Raw genomic sequence first — 20,276 nt, forward strand, 5'->3', positions numbered from 1 at the left:
TTTTCTGAGTTCAAGATTTGAGATTAAACATAAGAATATCAAAATTGAAAGCTAAAATAGGCAGATACGTGAATAATAACAAAACTTGTTGAAAAGTACACAATATCAAAACTAACAAGAGTCATACTTTAGTTTTTATTTTTTTTATTTTTTTTTTCTTTTACAGCTCTGTAGACCTGAAAAATTAAAATTTAATCACGCGAGGTGTTACCGTTGAGAGTGGGAGTGAGCTCAGCCTCGAACGCCGTTGGAAGCCTCTCGTAGGCTCTGTGAGGTTTCGGCAAAAGCCTGACACGTCCCAAAGTGAGGCTCTGACTCAGCTTCTCGTAGCTCCACTTTTGCTGGACATAGACCAGAGCCGCGAGAAGTATGGCCGTCAAGGGGATCGCCACGTCACCGAACTTTGAGTAGAAATCCATGGTCGGATCCACAAACTCGTAATCCCCAAAATACGGGTTGACCGACACGGGTCTGACCCAATCGTAGAGATGGGGCAACAGTCTCACCGCCGTGATCCCGAAGTAGTAGAGCTTCCTGAGCGGTTTCGAATCGATCTGCCATATCAAGTTTCCGATGACTTGCGGAACAAGGAAGAAGTCCTGGACGAGACCGATGTACTCCTCGAGCTCGGACTCCCATTCGCTCACGGAACGAGAACCCGTGCTCGAATACTCGTACTTGACGGGTTTTTGACCGATCCCCATGCCGTGAAGCGTCAGAACGAGCACGTACCCGATCGCGTGTATCCCCAAGGTTGTGAGGAAAACCCTTTTGTCGCTCGGGACGCGAGGAGACGATCGAGAAATCAGCCTCGCGCGGGACTTCCAGACCTTCTGGCAGAGCCTGAGGGTGAGAAGAAGCGCGGCCATCACGAGAAGCTTCACCGAGTAGTCGATGATGCGAAACCCACGGCTCTTCTCGAGATCGTACGAGGACAGTCCGTAGCTCTCGGAGGAGGAGTCCTTCTTGAATAGAGCCTCGGCGTCGGTGACGAGCGGAAGGGCGTACCCGAGAGCCTGGACGGCGAGCATCACGAGAGACGTGTACGGAACGGAGTCGGCGTCGCGGTTCACGTGCAATAGTTGGCTCAGAATGAAGCCGATCGCCATCGAGAGAGTCACGATCCGAAGGAACCCTTCGAGAACTCTGCGCGAGAGAAACTCTTCCCTCTGCTTCCGGTACGTGATCGGGTAAGTCTGGAAGCTCACGGGACTGAAAACGAGCGGGTCGTCGGTGTTCCTTTTGCTGGCTATGGAGAGCTTGGCTCGGGGATCGGACAGCCAAGCGCTGGTTGCCGGGTAAGCCACGGTCACTTCGATCTGGCAATCGAGGCCGTCTTCGAGATCCCCGCTGCCGTGAAGAATCTCCCACGAGGCTCGCACGTCCCTGCAAGCCAGCAAGTACATCTTCCCGATCCGCTGGTCGTAAAGACCCTCCACGAAAAGTGAGGACACGTTGATGTACTCCTTCGAGTTTCCGGTGATCGAGAGGTGCGCCGACACATTCAGAAGCAACTGTTTCTCGGTGTATTGCGCCTTTGTGCGGTAAGGACTATCCGCGGATTCAACTCGGTCGGTGAGATTCGAGTAATATGGGCCGAACAGCGGACCGATCGAGAGGATTTCGATATGGATCTCCGGGGCCGGAATCGGGCGACTGAAAGCCTTCGCGTTGGTCGCTATGCCGGTACTGAGCGAGAGGTCTTCGAAGAGGAGGGAGAGGCTCGACTGGAAGGACTCCGCGTTCTCCAATTTGGGAAACTTCAAAAACGGCCTCTTGATCATCGTTCTGAGGCTGAACTCTTCCCTTCTCTCTTCGAACGCCCCGGCTGAACCGGTCATCGTGTACGTGTAAGTTGGTTTCGAAGATTGAAAGTAGTTATAAAAATCCATGCGCTGCAACATTAGCTTTTCGACCGAGAGAGGGAAGAACAGCTCGGGATCGGTACTGATACTAGAAATGGTTCCGTATAGTATGCTTCTCTGCCTTATGGAGAACGAGGTCGGTACGTACAAGCAGATCCGAGAATCGCATCCTGTTCCTTCGGAGTCGAAAAATCCGAGGCAACCGACCATGCAAAGCTGTCCGCTCGTCGAGTTCCAAAATCCCTCAGCGGAAAGAGTCATGTTGTCGACCCCTGATCTCCTCATCGAAGAGTATCGATTTTCCGACGGAAGGATTGCCCTGATCGAAGCCGAGACCTTCACAGAGTTTCCGTTCGATAGACTCGAGCCCGTTGGCTTGCACTTGATGACTTGCATGTAGAGACTGACTCCTTTGAAACCGCCCTCCGTGGCGTTGATCTCTTTGTTCGCCCCGAACGGGCCCAACTTGTCGCAGAACGACCCGTTGGCGTCGCATTTCCAGTTCGGCAAGACTGTGAAGAACTGATTCCGAGAGAGATCTTTGATGATCGGACAAAACCCGTTCCCCTTGTAGACGCTGATCCCCGGGAACAGCAAACTATCGTTCTTGTAAGGATAAGGATTGCAGGCCTTGGACACGAGATTCTCCGAGGAGAATTCGTACTCCGCCGAGCTTCCGAGCTGCGATGTTATCCCAACATCGTCGAAGTACTTCGGGTTGGACTTTGGGTTCAGACTCTTCATTTCCCCTCGGATAACACGGCTGGTCAAAGTGAATCTCTTCGGGAACCGGAGAACCAGCAAGATCCGATCGTCCTCCAACAACGGAGGCTGGTGATTCTCGAACGGCATTGTATCGTTAACCCATTTCCACGGATCGGAAGAGTCTCCGGATTCCCGTTCCGGCAACATTGCTCTCCCCAACATGCACACGACTCGTTCCCCACCGTTACTCTCCGTGAAAACTCCTTCGAAGTGAATCGAGAGGTGCGATTGGCCGGTCCATATCCGGAACTGTGGGTCTCTGTCGTACCCGTAATCCGCGAAACCTCCGTTTCCGACCATGGCCAGGTTCAGAATTCCGCTGAGGGCGATCGAGTTCTTCGTTCGGTGGTCGCGGCTCACGTCCTTGACCCAAAAGGAAGCCAAGCTCAGCGGTTCGGTCATATCTTGAACGGCCATCGTGTAGTTGTTGAATGATCTGTAATTATTTTCCCGATACCTAACGTCGAATGGCATGATCGGGAATTTTCCTTCGACCTGACTCCAATCTCCGTTTTCGAAGCTGAGAGCGGTTTCGATTCTTCGTCGGACTCCGCGGCTCAGTTCGGAAGCAGAGGAAAGAAAAGATCCACACTCTTTCCTGACTTCATCGAGTCGATCGTAGTTATAGACGACCTCGGATTGACCGATCCCATCGGCTTCAATGACTCCTTGGTCAACCAAAAAGTCCGGATTTGAAATCGCCAAACTCAACAGGCCAAACACAGTCCAAACCACAACACCGAATGACCAAACACCCATGGTGGTTCCAAAATATCAAAAGTTCAAAACCCTAACTTCACCCAATACTTCAAAAATCCAATTCCACTAACCTCGCAAGACTATATAAACGCTTCTGGGAACAAATTAGATAAATAAGCTAGGTCACATTGATCCTCGTGATCGAAAGAGAACTAACCTCGATCTCAGACATTACTGAACAGATTTCCTTGAAGCGAAAGAAGAATCCAGTTTGAGGAAATCTGAATCACGAAACGAAGCCTATGATGTAAAGAAAGAGAATGTTCCAGATTTTAAGACTAGTTTTGGCTTTTGAGTGGTTCGTTGTGTACAGGGATTTAAGTGTATGAGTATGACAATACAACGACTTTATTTTTTTCCCTTGGAATTTGGGGTGTTTTTGTAATTAAAAGGAAAATAGACCAAACAATTGACTTGTGAAGTCGTTGAACTTGGTTTCTCACGCGCGCGCGTTTGACAGGAGTTAATCCCCACCGTCGAAATGAATACGCTGGTCATTTAATTTCCTTATCTGTGGGTCTGACAATCTGAGCTGTCCAAAGATATTTTGGAGTTGACGTTGACTCAAATTCATACTGGGTACAAAGTTCCTTGATGAAGATCAAGTGATCAACTACAATTTTTTTTTTATTAATTTAATGCTCTACAGTTGGTACTTAACTTTCTTCGGTGGCAAACACAAAGACATTATTTTTCTTTTTGACATTATTAGTAGTGACTTGCAGAGAAAGAGTAAAATAATTGAAACATTAGAAGTATCAAAAAAATGTTATATTAGTGTATTTTGAGCAACTCGTTAAAACTTATAAATTAAAACTGAAAAGGCAATTTAGATTCCTTATTAAATTATTTCAATGTGATTGCTCGTCCCACATATTTAATTATAGGGTTAATGGTGGCATAAATATCTAATGTTTGAACGAAACGATATTTATGTACCTAATCATTTTTTTCGACGGCAATAATACCGAACATTATGTTTTTGTGTTTCCGTCACTACTTCCACTGTTAACTTATAACGGATGTCCACGTGGCATCATCATATTTAATCTGCATATTCTGCTATATCCCAAGCTCGCCTTCTCTCAAGATCGTCTGCGACAAAGAACACCGAGTCATCACGGAGCTGAGCATCGTCGGAAACAGAACATCTCCGATGTCAAAATCCTTCTCAACAGACTCGCTCTTCACGGTCGTCACAAAGCTCTCAGCTTTAAAGGTCTTGTCTTTGGCATCTCTAGGGATTTGAGGTCCTTTTCCGGCGAAGATCAGCCGGCTGAAATCGCTCGAGACGCTCAACGTGAGCTCGAACTTCCTCGCCGGAGAGATTCCGAGCTCGGTGTCCTCGATGAAGTCGCTGAGAAGCCTTGTCTTGGCCGAGAACTCGTTCAACAGGACCGTGCCTGGTCTCGAGAGCTTGACTCTCCTCGAAGAGCTCGATCTGAGGAACAACTCGCTCAGGTCGCAGATTCCGTCGGAGCTGATCAGATTGGAGAGGCTCGACATCTCCGGGAACGATTTCGTGGGGCCCGTCCTGGCCTCGCACTTCTCGATGCCTTCGATCCGGTCCCTCAGATTGGCCGAGAACCAGCTCAGCGAAGGGATCTCGGCGAAAGCGACTTGCAATCCCGAGCTCGAGTTCGTCGACCTTTCGAGCAACTTTCTCACCGAGAAATTTCCGGATTGTACCGCCTTCGAGAATAGGACGGTTTTGGATTCGTGGAATTGTCTCTCGAGCAACTTTTTGCGTGATAAAGGAAGAAATAAGCTTTGACAAGAGACAATCTTTAATGCAAAATATGCAGATTAAATATGATGATGCCACGTGGACATCCGTTATAAGTTAACGATAAAGGTAGTGACGGAAACACAAAAACGTAACGTTCGGTATTATTGCCGTCGAAAAAAAAGATTAAGTACATAAGTATAGTTTCGTTCAAACATTAGGTATTTATGCCACCATTAACCCTTAATTATATAACATGTGCTCTTTGTGTGGTAACTTGTAATAACTAATAAGAGCATTTTCCATAAATAAATAAATAAAACAAGAGCATTTGTGTAATAACTAGAAAATCAATTGAAAGGGGCATACTTAATTTTGCTAACAAGGACATGATTTTTTTTATCTAGAATATTAGCTTTGCTAATACTAGTCTCTTTTGGTCCAAAGTTTGACCAGTTTGCTTGTTTATCTTCTTTAAAAAAAACAAAAAAACAAAAAAAAAATTACCAAGCCAAGCCCAACCCAAAGAAAAACTGTAATAACAAGGAAAAAAACTTTTAAAATGAGGTATTGTCAAAATAATGAGATATTCTTGAAAGAAAAAAGAATGAAAAATGGGATATTCTTGGAAAAAAGTGTTTAAATGACATAACGATGGTAATTTTCACTCCCTTTTCACTTTCCACTCGCTTTGTTGAGCCCAACCCATGGGAACTATGGGCTGTATTTGGACCTATTTGGGGTCAAACTATGCGTTTGTTTCAGCGATAGTATTTTGTTGTACTTTTGAATACGATAAAATATGAATCTCAAGTATTGAATGTCCAATTCAGAACTATGCTTACGTAGTATTGCTAAGAAAAATTTAAACTCTTTTTAAGTTTGCAAACTACTATACTTCTGGTAGAATTAAGTGCTGTTTTAATGGTCATATAATACCGTTAAAAGCTTTATGGTTATTTTCTTAAGAGTAAATGATAGGTCGTCTTATTTTACACTTATTTTAAAGTGATCCAGCCAATATTCTGGGTATACACACCTTGATTTCCTAATTTATAGTGGTTGAATTTAAAGAGAAATGGTTGCTAGATAAATTATTGCTTATTTCGTAGGAACTATATTGCACTTAGCGCTGAAAAGGGTGATCCCTTTGTGATGGTTTTTTGAAGCTTTGCATTTATCTTTTATCATTCAAACACTAGTGCTTTGTTATTTAAAAAAAAAAAAAAATAGCTTGACGTAATCATGTTCAAAACATGGTAGAGGAGATAGGAGAAAGAACCTTGGTCCTCAAGCTTTGCATTTATCTTTTATCATTCAAACAATAGTGCTTTGTTATTAAAAAAAAAAAAAAAAATTGGTGGCCTCAAGCTTTAATTGCACTTAAAATGGTGGCCTTACTTTTGAAAGGATTAAAATGTCAAACAGCTTCAACGATGATAATCCATTACCGTTGCAAGGTAATGGGAGGGTATTTTTGGCATATAAAAAGTGACTCGATGTATTGTTTTCTCTATACTTATTGCCTGTGGACCAACCCATTATGTAGCCGTTAAACCGCCCCTATGCCGCTTCTCCACGTGGCAGCCATAAATTTCAAAACCCAGAGTCGTTTGGAATTTAATTAAAAAAACTACTTTAAATATTCCAAATGTGACCGTTATCTTCTACTTTACCTTCTTCACGAGAACTAAAAACCTAGGCAGTCCTGTTTCAGCTCCACAACTCAATTGAACTCAACCCAAGACTTCTCTCCGAAGGAAACGAGAACAGAAACGACAAAATGGCTTCCGATTTCGCTTTCAGCGAGGACGAAATGGTCGTCGACGAGAACGTCGGATTTCCGATGGCCTACGCGAGGCTCTGCCGGGACCGCGGCTCCGGACCGTACGGTCACGGTCCTCCTTTGACTTTCGTGCCTTATTCTCTTCAGGACCACGAGGTATTCAGATTCATCCGAACACTAGGGTTTTAAATTCTGAAGCCTTTATGATCTCTGTTACTAACTCGTTTACTTCGCTTTTCAGGCTATGAGAGCAAGAGATTTGGATCAATTTTTCCCAATCATTGATCCGAAAGCGAAACGAACTGCGAATCCGAGAATTTTCGTTAGCCTCTTGTGGAAACAACTAAGCCACCTTGGGTAATAAAATTAAAAAAAAAAAAAAAAAAAACTGAATTCTTCAATTATTGCTTCTTCCTTGTGAAAACACTATCTCTGACCTTTTTGTTCTTTTCTTTGATTCAGGAATGCCGGTTTTGATCCCGCTGTGATTCGGGTTGATCCGTACGGAAATGTGCTGTACTATCACGCCGATTCCTCTTCGCCTCTCGCTTGGGAGATCGATCATTGGTTTCCTTGCTCAAGTAAGTGTACACAACTGATAACTCAGATAAAAATTAAATTGCTGTTTTTTTCCAATCGAAATGTAATCATTTGATGGTGGGTTCCCGAAATTCTCAGGAGGAGGATTGACCGTGCCGAGTAATTTGAGGATATTGCAATGGCAGGCCAGCAAGAAGAAGCACAACAAGCTCGAGATTCTGATTCCGTGGTGGGATTTTCAGCTGGGAATCTCCGTGAACCAATTCATGTCGATCTTCGCTTCTTCCAACTCTGATTTCAGGTCGGAGAGCTTACTTTTCTCGTAGCGCTTCATAAGCTGTGGGAAATTTCAAGGATCTGATATAAGCAAGCTCTACTTTTTCACAGGCACAGGGCGTTCTCGTTTCTGTTCGCCGACGGAGAAAACGAGGAGCTAAATTCCGGGCAGACCGTCGACTCTCACTCTTTTCCTCAGCACTTCGTCGAGTCTAAAGAGAAGCAAGGGCTCGCTCCGGCAGCCATTGTCGCATCTCGGAGAGACTTCCACGGCTCGTCGTCGTCGTCGATTTTGCAGTCTGTGGACCACAATAGACTCCGATCTCGCTCTCCTGCGATAGGTTAGTGCATCGACTTCGGTTTTCTTTCGAAGTAAAGTTGTTTCTGCTAGAGTTTTAGTGACCCGAATTCTGATGCGTATCCTCATTTATTTATTTTTTTCTTCGTAATTACTGCTTGTCGATATAGGTGTTGGAAGACTCAGTAGCAGCAAAGAGAACGAGAACCCGTATCAAGCGATTGTGATGGCCCGAGACTCGTTCAGACAGAGAGACGAGGCCGTGAAGTTGAAAACCGAAGCGACGAGACTCGACGAGGAAGTGAGTGAGATGAGACGAAGGAACGAAGAGGAAAAGCTGAGCATTCAAGACTTGGAAATGGCGCTCATAAAGCGTAGGAAACGAGCCGAAAAGTGCAGGCGCTTAGCCGAGGCACAGTCTTCATATAAGACCATGCTCGAGAAGATGATCCGAGATGCTATGCACCAGTATGATTCTTTCACCGATATGAATTATACATATAGATATATATATATATTGAAGAAGAAGAAGAAGAAGAAAAAGAAGACTGATCTTAGTTTGTTTCTTATGTAGGAGTGTCGTTTACAAAGAGCAGGTGAGGCTGAACCAAGCTGCGAGCAGCGCTCTCGTGGCGAGGCTCGAGGCTCAGAAGGCGATCTGCGATTCGTCTGAGAAAGATCTCTACAAGAAGTACATGAAACGAGACGAGCTCGAGAAGCAGATAAGGCCCGAGTTGGATCAAGGAAGGAAGAGATCGAGAATGGAGGACGACGATGGTCCCTCCTCCGCTTTGGTCGATTGTCAAGACGAAGAGCGAGAACAGAAAACCATTCTCTACTTGCCTTCGACGAGCAGACCGAGAACCCCTCTGCACAAGGAGCTCCGAGTCTTCCTCGAGGAGGAACAGAAAGGCTCGGACGCCGGTGAAGATGAGAAGCGACGGTCTCTGATCAAGAAATCCGAGAACAAATTTTCAATTGACAAAAGACGCGAAGATCGAGGTAAAGGTAAAGCCATTGTTGTCTCCGAGGATGAGAAAGTCATCAAACAGACCAATGAGTTGTTGGCTGAGCCTACCGAGAAGAAGGAGACACTTGCCGAGGAAGAGAAGGAACAGAAAATCCGATTTCCAATGCGTAGAGGAGTGTCGGAGAAGGAAGAAGAAGAAGAGGACGAAGAAACAAGGACAGAGCGCGGAAAAGGTAATGTTGAGAAGTGGCTCCAAATGCTGTTAGAGAAAGCTGGTCAAGAGGAGTACTTTTACGATTCCCAGCTCGAAAACAAAGCTGATATCACTACTGTTACGAATAAGAGTGATGACATAATCAAGAAACTGAATCTCAAGTATCCGCAGAAAGAAGAGGCCAAGAATAATTCATCAGAGCCTCCGAGAGAGGAAGTAAATGGAAATGGCAATAATAATAAGATTAAGGTTGCTGAGGAAAGAAGACACCAAAGTGTTGGGAAAGAGAGGAAAGTGGCGAGGTGTGAGAGCTCGAGAGTGTTGCGGAGAATCCCATCTTCGCCGATGATCATTCTGGGAATGAAAAAAGGAGCTGATTGCATTGGAAAGAAGCCAATGGTGAATAGTGATGGTGATGATGATTATGAATCAGCTCATTTCACACCAAATAATGGCTTTCTCAGGTCATCCCTAAGGACCATCAAGAAAGCAGTGAAGATGTGAAACACCCCATTGTTACAAACTTATTACTTGATTCATTCGTTTTGTCTCTGTGATTTGTACTTCATATTATTACTCGTAATAATTATGTGTGAAGATCTCTTTAGTTTAACCTTGTTATTTGATTTGTCTATACGATTTGTTTGTCAGAGTCTGTAATAACAGCTTGTTGTCTTTTATACACTGTTCCCATTAAAATTTTCTACTGTTTGTTTACTTGTTACTATATTAACACTGTACAAATATTTTTCCATGTTGCATTAACCGATTTCATAGAGTAATTTAATAAATGTTAATTTTTTGTAACAAAAATGTATTCCCACGAATTCCATTGACTTCGGTTTCGATAAGGTTGAATGTATTCATCAATTAAATACAAATATATTTAATCAGCAATAAATAAAAACAGAAGTTAAAATAAATCCCCATATTTTTTCTTCCACAAGACACCTATGAAAACAACGACGAAGCAGTATAACAACTTATATGAGCACTCTAACCATTATCCATTTGGAGATTCCAAAACTAACTATATATATATTCAAAACTTGTATTAGAAGTTCAATAAAGAGATGATACATAAAATACGAAACAGAGACGAATAAGATTCAAGATATAGATCTCCTCCATTTGGGTGGACCTCTAACGAGCCTTGTCTTCATATTGACATTCAAAGGAGTCTCAAAAACATTGTCGTGAACGACCTTGTTCATAGTTGTGCCAGTGGCAACAGTGCTAGTGCTCTTCACCGAGCTACGCACAAACCCAAACTTCTTCCACCGGAAAAACCTGAACGCCGATGGCACCGACGACGGAGCTCCGCCGTGCGGCGATTGGCACTTCGACATCGCCGTCGTCTTATTCTTCTTGCTCTTCCTCGTGATGTTGTTGTTGTGGTGGAGGAGGATTTCCATGTGGGCCTTCATGGCCTCGAACTGGGCCTGAAAGTAAAGCACTACAAATTAAACCAAGAAATTACGTAATCTACCTATTGTTTAAAACTTATTCTAGACTATGACCAAAACAATTTAATCGCATGAATACTAATTGTTTCTATGTTTGCTAGACACTTGTTCTGCTTAATGTTTAAACAGTTTGATTTTTTCTTTTCTTTCATTTAGCTAAGTGGGTAAATGTCTGATTTGAGAGTTATTCTTAAAGAAAATAGACACAAACTTTAAAAATTGCACAAATGTGTAGTATCTTTTTTCTTTTAAAATTCGTTGTTAATTTTGAAATAGATCTTCACCGGTGATAAAATAATCGTTTCGTCAAAATATTTATATTGATAATTAAAAAAAAAAAGCATACATCACGAGTTAGACATTTGTTTATTTATAAAAATTGTGGTTATTAACTTGAATACGAGAATCGGACTTGTATTCAATTTTTTCTTGTTAGAATAAAGGTCGTGAGAGTTTAAATTTAAAAACCGGCAACTGCGCAAGATTTTTAAAAATATGTTTTCTTATAATGAACATTTTGAAAAAATCGATGTTTTCACAATTTTCACTAAAAAAAAAAAGACGCTATAACTATTTAGCCAATTTAAAACTTTATTTTAAAGAACTAATCAACGTTTCATTTATTTTAATAAATTAGCCATTTATCCAGATTAACGTATATTTATCAAAATTAACATATGAAAATAATAAGGACAATCATGAAAGTGATATCTGATTAATGATGTCACGTCATAAAATGTTGCCAGATTTTAAATATGTTTAAAACGTTGGCTAGATTGTAAATACAATATTTCAAGTACGCTACTTTGTGAGATTTTAAATATATATATATATATATATATAGCTCTCTTACGACATTTAACGGTTTAACAAGTAATTGTGGTGAGTGGTAGTTAATAAAACTAACCCGAGAAAATCATCTTTACCTGAAGGCGGAGGAGTTCGTCACGGAGGCGGCGGACTTCAGTGTCGTGGCGGCGCGTGGCGGTGAAGGAGCCGCTCCAATCGGCAGAGAGGGAGGGCGTGGTGGTGTTTTTGTTGGAGAAGAGGACTTGAATCACTGCCCGAACCGGAAGCCGCTCATTGTGGGCCGCATGGAGGGCCGCTTCCGGGGAAAGCTTCCGGCAATCTATTAGCCGGCATAGGCTCTTCCTTTCCTGTTTCGCTAGTTTCGGATGTGCCTGCCACGTGTCAATGGATTAAGGAATCGCAATATTTGTGTAAAATTTTCCGTATTTTTCAAGATATTATAGTAGTATTATGATATTTCAATGTTTTGTTGATAACCGAAATTTTATTTAAAAAAATCTCAAAATTTTAAGTCTATATATATATACCGAGATATTGAAATATTAAGGTTTCGTCGCAATACATGCATATAAAAACCATGAATAATATATATTAACTTCAGCCAACTGTTTTTTTTCTTCTTAACGCATATTAGCATCGAAAATATTTATTTAAAAATACGATAACATGGCTTAAAATAAACAGCTATCAATTCAACTTCATACACGAGCTCAAAGAGCCACACGATCCACACCACATACCATATATTAATAATACCCAAAATAATTATTTAAACTCGTTGATTAACAAAATAATCAATAATTTAATTTTGAATAAAATAGTCAAAATTATAAATTATTATGTCGTCCAAATTTCTTCAGATAGTGTCAATACAAAAATACTGATCTCTGTACATAAGCAATATATAATTATCAAAAAAATTCTTAAGAGTCATTAAAATTATGAACAACTTATACTCACAATTTTCAAAAATTTTAATTGTTTCACTACTTATTTTTACAAAACTTAATTATTGTGCAAATATTACAATATTCCTACCAATAAACACGGAGCTGCATTGGGTCCAGGAGGGTCCAATGCCCCCCTCAGCTTTTATAAATTGTAATTTTTACCCTAAATTTTTTATAATTTTAGCTCAAATTTGTATAATTTTTCTAAATTTACCCCGTGAATTTTTTGAAATTCCTATCCGCATTGCGTACCAATAATTACTTACTTTGAGATAAGTGTCAATGGCTCGGTACAACCCGTCGTCAAGAGCACGCGAATGATACGGCAGAGCCGAAGCGAGAGCGATGAAGTCGGTCACGGTGAGGTTGGCATCGACGGCGGCCTCCGCGAGATACGAGTCCACAAGCTTAGCCACCTTGACGGTGGCACCGTCGTCCCCTGAGAAGTGCGCGAGGAGGCGGAGGACGAGGGAGACGTCGAGGAGCACGGCCGAGGTGTGCTCGAATGAGGGGATCATGAGGTCCCCGAGCGAGGCCTCGTCCAGCTGGCGAGCCGCCCTGCGCTCGAGCTCGGATCGGACCCCCGCCTCGGCTCCCACCATGCTCGCCATCCGGAGGAGCCTCAGGAGGAACCCGCACGGCACCGTCTCCCTCTCCGGTGGAAGCACTCCGATCAGGGTCTCCACCACGAATCGCTTCTTCATCCACGACACTGTCGCGCTCTGCGAAGGCGCCTGATTCGCGCTCAGCGACGCAGCTAGAAATTATGAAAAAAAATCAAATAATTTAAGATAGAGGAGCAAAAACATTGAAGTTCAATAACAAAGATATCTAGAGGCAGGCAAAAATATTGAAGTTTTTGCCTTCATTTTTATATCTTCGAAGGTTTTACCTTCCTATATTTTAGTAATTTCGAAGTTTTTGTCCTCATATTTCTAATCGTTTCGAAATGTTCTAACAAGGGTATTTTAAACGTTTTACCTACCCAAATACTTGATTTTCCCGAAGTATTAAACATAGAGCTTAGTTTTAAAATGTTGGCTAACATTAATCTTGATTCCTCAAGTTTTCCTTTGGAATTGAGCAAATTTGACAAATAAAATTATTTAAGGCGGCATATATGAAGAAAAAAAAAACTATATAAATAGGGTTATAAATGTAGAATGGGAAAATAGCACATTTATACCCTGTGTTTTAGTGAAATGTCGAGTTTAACCCTCAGTTTTCAAAAATGTCGAGTTCATACCCTCTGTTTAACTAAAATGACGAAATTATACCCTCTGTTTAACTAAAATGATGAAATTATACCCTGAAATGAATAACAACGTCACAAATCTCCCTTTCATTGATATTAACTCTTATATAAGAAAAACCAAATCAAATCTAAATCACTGCCCTAACTTCCAAATTCTCAATTTTGAAATAAAAATAGCCTTAAATTGAAATTAAATAATAAAACTCATACCTCCTAAGAAATGACTTCATTCCGTGTTCGAATTATAACTCTAAATCCTGGATTCTCTGTTCGAATATGCGATTTTGATGACTATCAACTATCGATTTTTACCCTTTTGCCTCTTTCTGTGTTCTTCACGATTAAGAGACTGTTGTTTATTTTTTAGTTTTTAAATAAATTACATATATGGCGCGAATGAATAAAGATAATTGGTGTTTATATATAAATATGATAGTCAACGTCAATGAAAAGTCAATAAAAAGAATATTCGTGACACTGTTGTCTATTTCAGGGTATAATTTCATCATTTTAGTTAAATAGAGGGTATAATTTCCTCATTTTAGTTAAACAGAGTGTATGAACTCGACATTAGTTCATAAGACCCTTTACCAAGCATTATGATTCTTTAATGCTATCCTTCCTACGGTATTTTTTGAAAACCGATGGTTAAACTCGACATTTCACTAAAACACAGGGTATAAATGTGTTATTTTCCCATGTAGAATTGATAAAAATGTAGGATGAAATTATTTTATATATTATTATTTAATTAGTATATTTTTTATTTTACCAAAGAAAAAAATCACATTTGCCCAACTGAGATTTCATTTCTCTTCATATTATCCCTCCCTAAATAAGCTCTCTAACTCCATCCTGTGTCTAAAATGAATCAATTATATATGTAATTTTGTTATGGATGAACAAAAAGAATATAACAATTACTCTTATAATTAATAAATAAAATAAATTATTAAAAGCGTTTCAATGAAAAAAAATTAAAAATAAAATAAAATTAGGGGGACCTGTGGAGGCGGCCGCGGAGGAGGAGGAGAGTTCGGGGAGCCATTTGAAGGCGTAGTGAGTGATGATGGAGCCGAGGAGGTCGGGTCGGACTCCTTTGGACTTGATGCCCGAGATTGTCTTCACAAAGTAGTCCATATCTAGAATACAACCATCGTCGAACCACCGCTCCGACGAGTTCAATTGCCCCTGTTTTTCCGGCGGAGGCTCTTCTGATCTCTTGCTCATTACTTTCTCTGTGTGATTGTAGTACTTGTGTTGCTAGTTCTTCTATATTGGAGATATGTGTTATTGTGGACTAGTAGAGTATACTATTAACAGGCTTTATATATTGGTTTTTTTGAGGTTGTGAGGCTGAGAAGAATATGGATGAGAACGAGCATGAGGACAAGAGCTATAAATGAAAATATTCCCTTTAGTATGAGTATGACACACAAAAATGTCAGATTCTGTGCATGAAGAACAAATTTAATAACAACACCATGCCCAAGAGCGACAACGACTTGAAACGAACTCTATGCGTCATATATATTTATGTGTACGTGTGTTTATGGCGTTTTATAAGATATAGATCATAATATCTATTATGTCAAAATATCTCATATCATAATGTTATGCTAATAAATATTTATTTTTTGGGTTTATTAGATATATAATCATATATTTACGTTTTACCATTTAGCCAATCTTTAATAAGTTTTTGATAAATAGTCATGACCCATTATTTAGACACGTAAATTGATTGAAATACCCTAAAACTTACCGCCCAGCGTCATTATACATTATTAATTATTAAAGTGGCTATTAATTCGAGCAATTATAAATGATTATTTACAATTATTGATTTTTCTAACTTAAATAGTAAAAAAAAAATCAATGTTTATTTGATAACCGTCATACTACAACTTAAAAAGTTTTCAAGCTATATTTTATTTAAATGAAGGAAATCAAAAAAATATTTTTTAGGTGTTTCCTAATTTTTTCACCAATTTCTTAACCTTTTTTTTTCCTTTTCATTTAGTTTACTCTCTCATCTTAAGTTCTTAACATCTTTTTCTCTCCTATCAACATCAATCCATCTTTCTCACTTTCAACTATCGAATTTGTTTTCGTTTCCCGGAAAATTCAAGCTTTACAACTCTGGCAAGAAAACTCAAGCGTAAATTGAGTCGTGATCCATTCGTTGAGTAATCAATTTCTACTATTAATAATAACAGTTAAGTTTCAAAATCTGACAATTGTCGTCCCGACTCCAACGACAAACGTGGTGTTTTTCGGTAACTATGTGACCAACTATCAATACGATAGGTACGATAACGATATTCGCGGTAAAAGTTTTCAGTTAGCATATATCTCGATGCCTAATTCTCTTATGAATTATTACACAACTACAAAAAAAAAAAAAAAAAAAAAAAAAAAAAAAAAAAAAAAACCTATTAAACTATGATTATAAAAACTGAAAACAAAAAATAAAAAACAATTTGAGTGAAGTAACAAACAAACAAACCATTATAGTCATTTTCGAAGAACATTCACATTCCCGTTCCCATTCCCAGGCCAACTATATTCCGCTCTGCATTTGCCAACTTTTATTTTTTGTTTTGTTAACACACATTATGTATGTTCAGACACGTGAGTTCCCATTTTTGGTTGTTTCTGCAGCCGAGCCGATGAATGAACGATTTAAAAATATATTTCGGCCCATTTCTAAAAGCCCATCATCACACAAAGTCCGAGAAACATGGGCTCTACTGCAAATCCATGGACATATATGTCTTTTCACAGAAGAGCCGCCACACAATCTTCCTTTGGATCTCTACTTTGGCGTTTACATAGACATACTTACACTTCCATTCAATCATCACCCACTATAGACTTTTTTATTATAAATTCTCATTTTATACAAAATCTAGGGGTGAAATCGGTTCGGTTCGGTTCGGTTTTGGACCAATTTGAAAACCGAAACCGAATTTTCGGTTTTGAAAATTTTGGACCAATGACCGAACCGAATTGGTCCAAAACCGAAAATCGGTTAACCGAATTTTCGGTTAACCGGTTTTGTAAAACCGATAACCGGTTTTATAACCGTTTTAAAACTGGTTAACCAGTTTTGAAACCGGTTAACCGAAAAAATCGGTTAACCGATTTCAAAACTGGTTAACCAGTTTTAAAGATGTTACAATTATCCAAATCGGTTATCCGGTTCAAATCGGTTAACCGATTAAAATCGGTTAACCGATTAAAATCGGTTAACCGATTAAAATCGGTTATCCGGTTTTAAAACTGGTTATCCGGTTTCAAAACCGGATAAAAAAAAATTCGGTTAAATAACCGATAACCGAATTTTTGGATTTTCAAAACCGATAACCGAACCGATTCTTAAATTCGGTTTCGGTTAACCGAACCGAATTTTCGGTTTGATGACGTGGCACCGAATTTCGGTTTCGGATCGGTTCGGTTATCGGTTTAACCAATTTTCGGTCAATTTTTGTACACCCCTAACAAAATCTGTGACTCAAAAGCCGGAAATTTTGTATCACGATCAAAAGCTTATAAGAGCACACTACCAGTTGCCGAAAAAGAAAACTCAAATGCCAAGAAAAAAAAAATTAACAATAAAGTAAATATGCCATACTTCTACAAAATATGCTAATAATAAAATTTAAAAAAATATAAATAAAAAATTAAAAAAAAACCTCAAAAAGAAACTAAACTTATTATATTTTTCTCCTTTGGGAAAAGAAAACATTTAAAAGCGAAAAAAAAAATAATAATAATAAAAAAAAGAGCTCAAGCATTGCGCGGCGACGGGGTCTCGGAGTCTCCGGAGGCGGCGGGGTTGAGAGCGGAGGAGGAGGCGTTCGGGAGCGTTCCGTTCTCGTTGGAGACGACGGGGATCTTGACGGCGGCGCGTTCCATCTCCTTCTCGAGCTCCTCTTCGGTCCTGAGGGCCGTGAACTGCGTGTCGAGCGACTTCGCTGCCCCGAGCCACGCCAGCACGATCACCAGCAGCACTCCCCCGAGGTACGGCGTCGAGCTCGCCAGCGACCCGAACGTCAGAATCATAAACTGTTGGATCAGCGCTCCCCCGGACTTCCCCAGCGGATTGCACACCACATCGATCGCCGCTTTCCCTTTCACCTAAAAACAACGCAGACATTACAATCATTACGGTCTTTTCTATGCCATGATAACGATGTTCGACATGTTATCAGAGCCCATCGGTCCACAGAGATAATGGGACCCGGCGCGAGATTTTTAGTATAATATCGACAAAGGAGCGTTTTGTCAAATTTAGTGGTAACGAAATTACTTATTTTATTGCAGCCAAGTTTCGATCTTTATGAAACCCTGTGATATAAACATGGTATTGGTGTGTGAAAGAGAGTTGATTAGATTTTACCTTGGTGTCCTCGTCCAAGGGAATGTAGGCCATTTCCTTGCAGGGGTCGAAGAGGCTGTACTTGGCGCTCTTGCTGAAGATGTTCTGGAGAGCTCCGACGTAGACGGCGGCGAGGAGCGGAGTCATTCCGAACTGGGCGAGCATCGGGGCGAGAGGGGCTCCGAAGAGGAGGAGAGAGAAGAACCCGACCCCGGACAAGAGCAGAACCGTCGGGGTTATGGTCGCAGCCACTCCCCAACCGTACTTGTTGAATATGAACTGGCTCAGAAGCATCATCGTGAACGTCGCTATCCCCGTGGCAGTAGAAAAGTCGCCCATGAACGCCGAGTACTCGTTCGGGCTCGGGAACTACAAACAAAGGTTTTCAATCACCCCATTAATCACTGTCTCAATATTTAGCAGATCGAGTTTCTTTCTTTCGTTTCCTTTTTTTTTTTTTTTACCTGAGCCTTGAGCTTCGATTTCCACGTGACCTCGACGAGGTTGATGCTGATACCGTACGCCACGACCAAGGTGGCGAGGTCTCTGATGTACTTCGACGACACCAAGAACTTCAAGCTCTCCATTGTTCCCATGTTCGGCTTCTCCTGAAACAGAACAAAAAACCGAAAAAAGATAGAAACTTTAATCATCAGTAACCAGAGACAGATATGTTTTCGGCCATATTTAACATGGGTCAGTGTCATCATTACCTTCTTCTTGATGCTTCGGGTCGGGAGAGGAACGTACTGGTTGACCCACCAATAGCATCCACAGATGAGGAGACCCATCACAACCACAATGCTCATCATGGCTTTCAAAGACATAGCCCAACCATCCACGCCCGGTCCCAAAGCCTTCCTCATGTTCGAGAAGTACTTCACCGTCCGACCCGAGAAGATCAGAGCCACGTTCGCGCCCAGACCGAACAGAGGATAGAATTTCTTCGCTTCATCAATTGTTGTTATCTGCAAAAAAAATAAAAATTAATGTCAAAACTCAAATTCAACAAGAAAAATCAGTCAAGACTAGAGGTCTAACAAAAAAAAAAGATTGAATCTTTTACCTGATTAGCGAAACCCCAGAAGAGGACAGAGACAACCACACTGCCCCAAAGCTCAGCCATGACATAGAACAAGCAGAAACTCCAGATTCTGAGGATAGCGAGGGGACCGAGAAACCTGGGACCGAGCGTGGCGAGAAGCTTGTCGGCCAAGGCTTCGGGGTGGATATAGTTGCTGAGAGGGTAGAGAATGAACCCGAAGGCCCCGAAGAAGGCGATGAACGGAAGAATCACGGTGTAGAACAGAGCCTTCTTGGAGAGCACGTTGGCGAGCTTGGTGTAGAGAAGCATGAACCCAATCGCCATTGGCAAGTTGACCCACGTCTTGAGGAACGGAATGATCTCGGCGCTGCTTCCTTTGGCCGTCACCACGAGAACGTCCTTGGTGTCCCTCAGAATCGTGTAGTTGAAGAGGATACAGAAGAACATCAGACCCAGAGGGATAATCTTCTTCAGCGTCGTCACTTCGACTCCCATGAACTTCGCCGACTCTCCCGCCGGCTCCGGCACCGACGAAGCCGCCGCCGCGGCTTCGGCTCGGCAGATGAACGGGGTCTTCTCGCTCGCGCCGAGGCCGTTGACCCTCGTCGCGGTCAAAGGCTGGATCTTTGGGGAGAATCCCGGCGAGGATAGGCATATCGGAGCGAGGGTTTTGGGTTTGGTGGACAAGAGTCGGAGCTTCAAGCCCTGCGACGGCGCTGAGAGCCTCGCTCTGGCTGGGCTCTGGGGGAGAGAGAGAAGCCCTCTGGATTGAAGAACAGCTTCCATGGCGTTGCTCTTCTTCTTCTTCTCCTTCTCTCGCTAGGTCTTGGAAGTAGGAGAGACCCGGGGAAGAGTAGAAGAAGGTAATATAGAGAGAGAGGTGAGAGAGATAAGATTGGTTTTTATATTGGTTTTTGCTTCTACCCCTATTTCTACTTTGAAAAACGTGTGTGCATATATCTTCTCTATATATATTATTAGGTTTTATTTTATACGGAAAAATAAAATTTTCCTTTGAATTTAAAAAAAACTGAAAAATAAAATAAAATAAAATATCGTTTATACGTATTATTCAAAAAAATTGGTGAAGAGATAAGGGGTTTTTTCAACTTGTTTTTAAATCGTCGGTTAAATTGTGTAGAAGAAGACAAGGTTAAGCAGACATTA

General features: G+C 41.2%; 4 protein-coding genes across 4 annotated transcripts; 1 reads left to right on the forward strand and 3 right to left on the reverse strand.

Annotated features, from left to right (window-relative positions):
• Positions 1-3,710, reverse strand: LOC149386636 (PII, uridylyltransferase (DUF2921)). The gene has a single exon (XM_089625875.1). It carries the CDS (start codon positions 3,387-3,389, stop codon positions 192-194), a length of 3,198 nt encoding a protein of 1,065 aa, XP_089482001.1. The 5' UTR covers positions 3,390-3,710; the 3' UTR covers positions 1-191.
• Positions 3,711-6,790: 3,080 nt separating this feature from the next.
• LOC149386637 (trichohyalin) lies at positions 6,791-9,901 on the forward strand. The gene is made up of 7 exons (XM_089626822.1): positions 6,791-7,057; positions 7,143-7,258; positions 7,364-7,482; positions 7,580-7,742; positions 7,829-8,058; positions 8,186-8,483; positions 8,590-9,901. Exons 1-7 carry the CDS (start codon positions 6,899-6,901, stop codon positions 9,701-9,703), a joined length of 2,199 nt encoding a protein of 732 aa, XP_089482948.1. The 5' UTR covers positions 6,791-6,898; the 3' UTR covers positions 9,704-9,901.
• A 193-nt stretch (positions 9,902-10,094) lies between these two features.
• On the reverse strand, positions 10,095-14,968 carry LOC149386638 (Phototropic-responsive NPH3 family protein). Its single transcript, XM_089626728.1, has 4 exons — positions 14,685-14,968; positions 12,692-13,182; positions 11,592-11,846; positions 10,095-10,641 (listed from the first exon to the last, which is right to left on the reverse strand). The coding sequence occupies exons 1-4, from the start codon at positions 14,908-14,910 to the stop codon at positions 10,309-10,311; spliced, it is 1,305 nt and encodes a 434-aa protein (XP_089482854.1). The 5' UTR covers positions 14,911-14,968; the 3' UTR covers positions 10,095-10,308.
• Positions 14,969-17,226: 2,258 nt separating this feature from the next.
• On the reverse strand, positions 17,227-20,038 carry LOC149386639 (plastidic ATP/ADP-transporter-like). Its single transcript, XM_089625829.1, has 5 exons — positions 19,131-20,038; positions 18,778-19,032; positions 18,529-18,672; positions 18,086-18,433; positions 17,227-17,823 (listed from the first exon to the last, which is right to left on the reverse strand). The coding sequence occupies exons 1-5, from the start codon at positions 19,893-19,895 to the stop codon at positions 17,473-17,475; spliced, it is 1,863 nt and encodes a 620-aa protein (XP_089481955.1). The 5' UTR covers positions 19,896-20,038; the 3' UTR covers positions 17,227-17,472.
• Positions 20,039-20,276: the final 238 nt, after the last annotated feature.

This window comes from Urtica dioica, chromosome 9 (genome assembly GCF_054948205.1).
Source record: "Urtica dioica subsp. dioica isolate 48M chromosome 9, U.dioica_male_clone48M_v1_H2, whole genome shotgun sequence".
In the NCBI taxonomy this organism is placed as follows: Eukaryota; Viridiplantae; Streptophyta; class Magnoliopsida; order Rosales; family Urticaceae; genus Urtica; species Urtica dioica.

Bases quoted from the DNA above. Each gene is read 5' to 3' on its own strand.
- LOC149386637 (XM_089626822.1), top strand. From the start codon at position 6,899: ATGGCTTCCGATTTCGCTTTCAGCGAGGACGAAATGGTCGTCGACGAG. The intron at 7,058-7,142 runs GTATTCAGATTC...TTCGCTTTTCAG, and splicing joins ATTCTCTTCAGGACCACGAG to GCTATGAGAGCAAGAGATTT. The intron at 7,259-7,363 runs GTAATAAAATTA...TCTTTGATTCAG, and splicing joins AAACAACTAAGCCACCTTGG to GAATGCCGGTTTTGATCCCG.
- LOC149386636 (XM_089625875.1), bottom strand. From the start codon at position 3,389: ATGGGTGTTTGGTCATTCGGTGTTGTGGTTTGGACTGTGTTTGGCCTG.
- LOC149386639 (XM_089625829.1), bottom strand. From the start codon at position 19,895: ATGGAAGCTGTTCTTCAATCCAGAGGGCTTCTCTCTCTCCCCCAGAGC. The intron at 18,434-18,528 runs GTAAAAAAAAAA...CTTTGTTTGTAG, and splicing joins AATCGAAGCTCAAGGCTCAG to TTCCCGAGCCCGAACGAGTA. The intron at 17,824-18,085 runs GTAAAATCTAAT...CGTTGTTTTTAG, and splicing joins CCTTGGACGAGGACACCAAG to GTGAAAGGGAAAGCGGCGAT.
- LOC149386638 (XM_089626728.1), bottom strand. From the start codon at position 14,910: ATGAGCAAGAGATCAGAAGAGCCTCCGCCGGAAAAACAGGGGCAATTG. The intron at 11,847-12,691 runs GTAAGTAATTAT...GACACGTGGCAG, and splicing joins CCATTGACACTTATCTCAAA to GCACATCCGAAACTAGCGAA. The intron at 10,642-11,591 runs GTAAAGATGATT...CTTTACTTTCAG, and splicing joins ACGAACTCCTCCGCCTTCAG to GCCCAGTTCGAGGCCATGAA.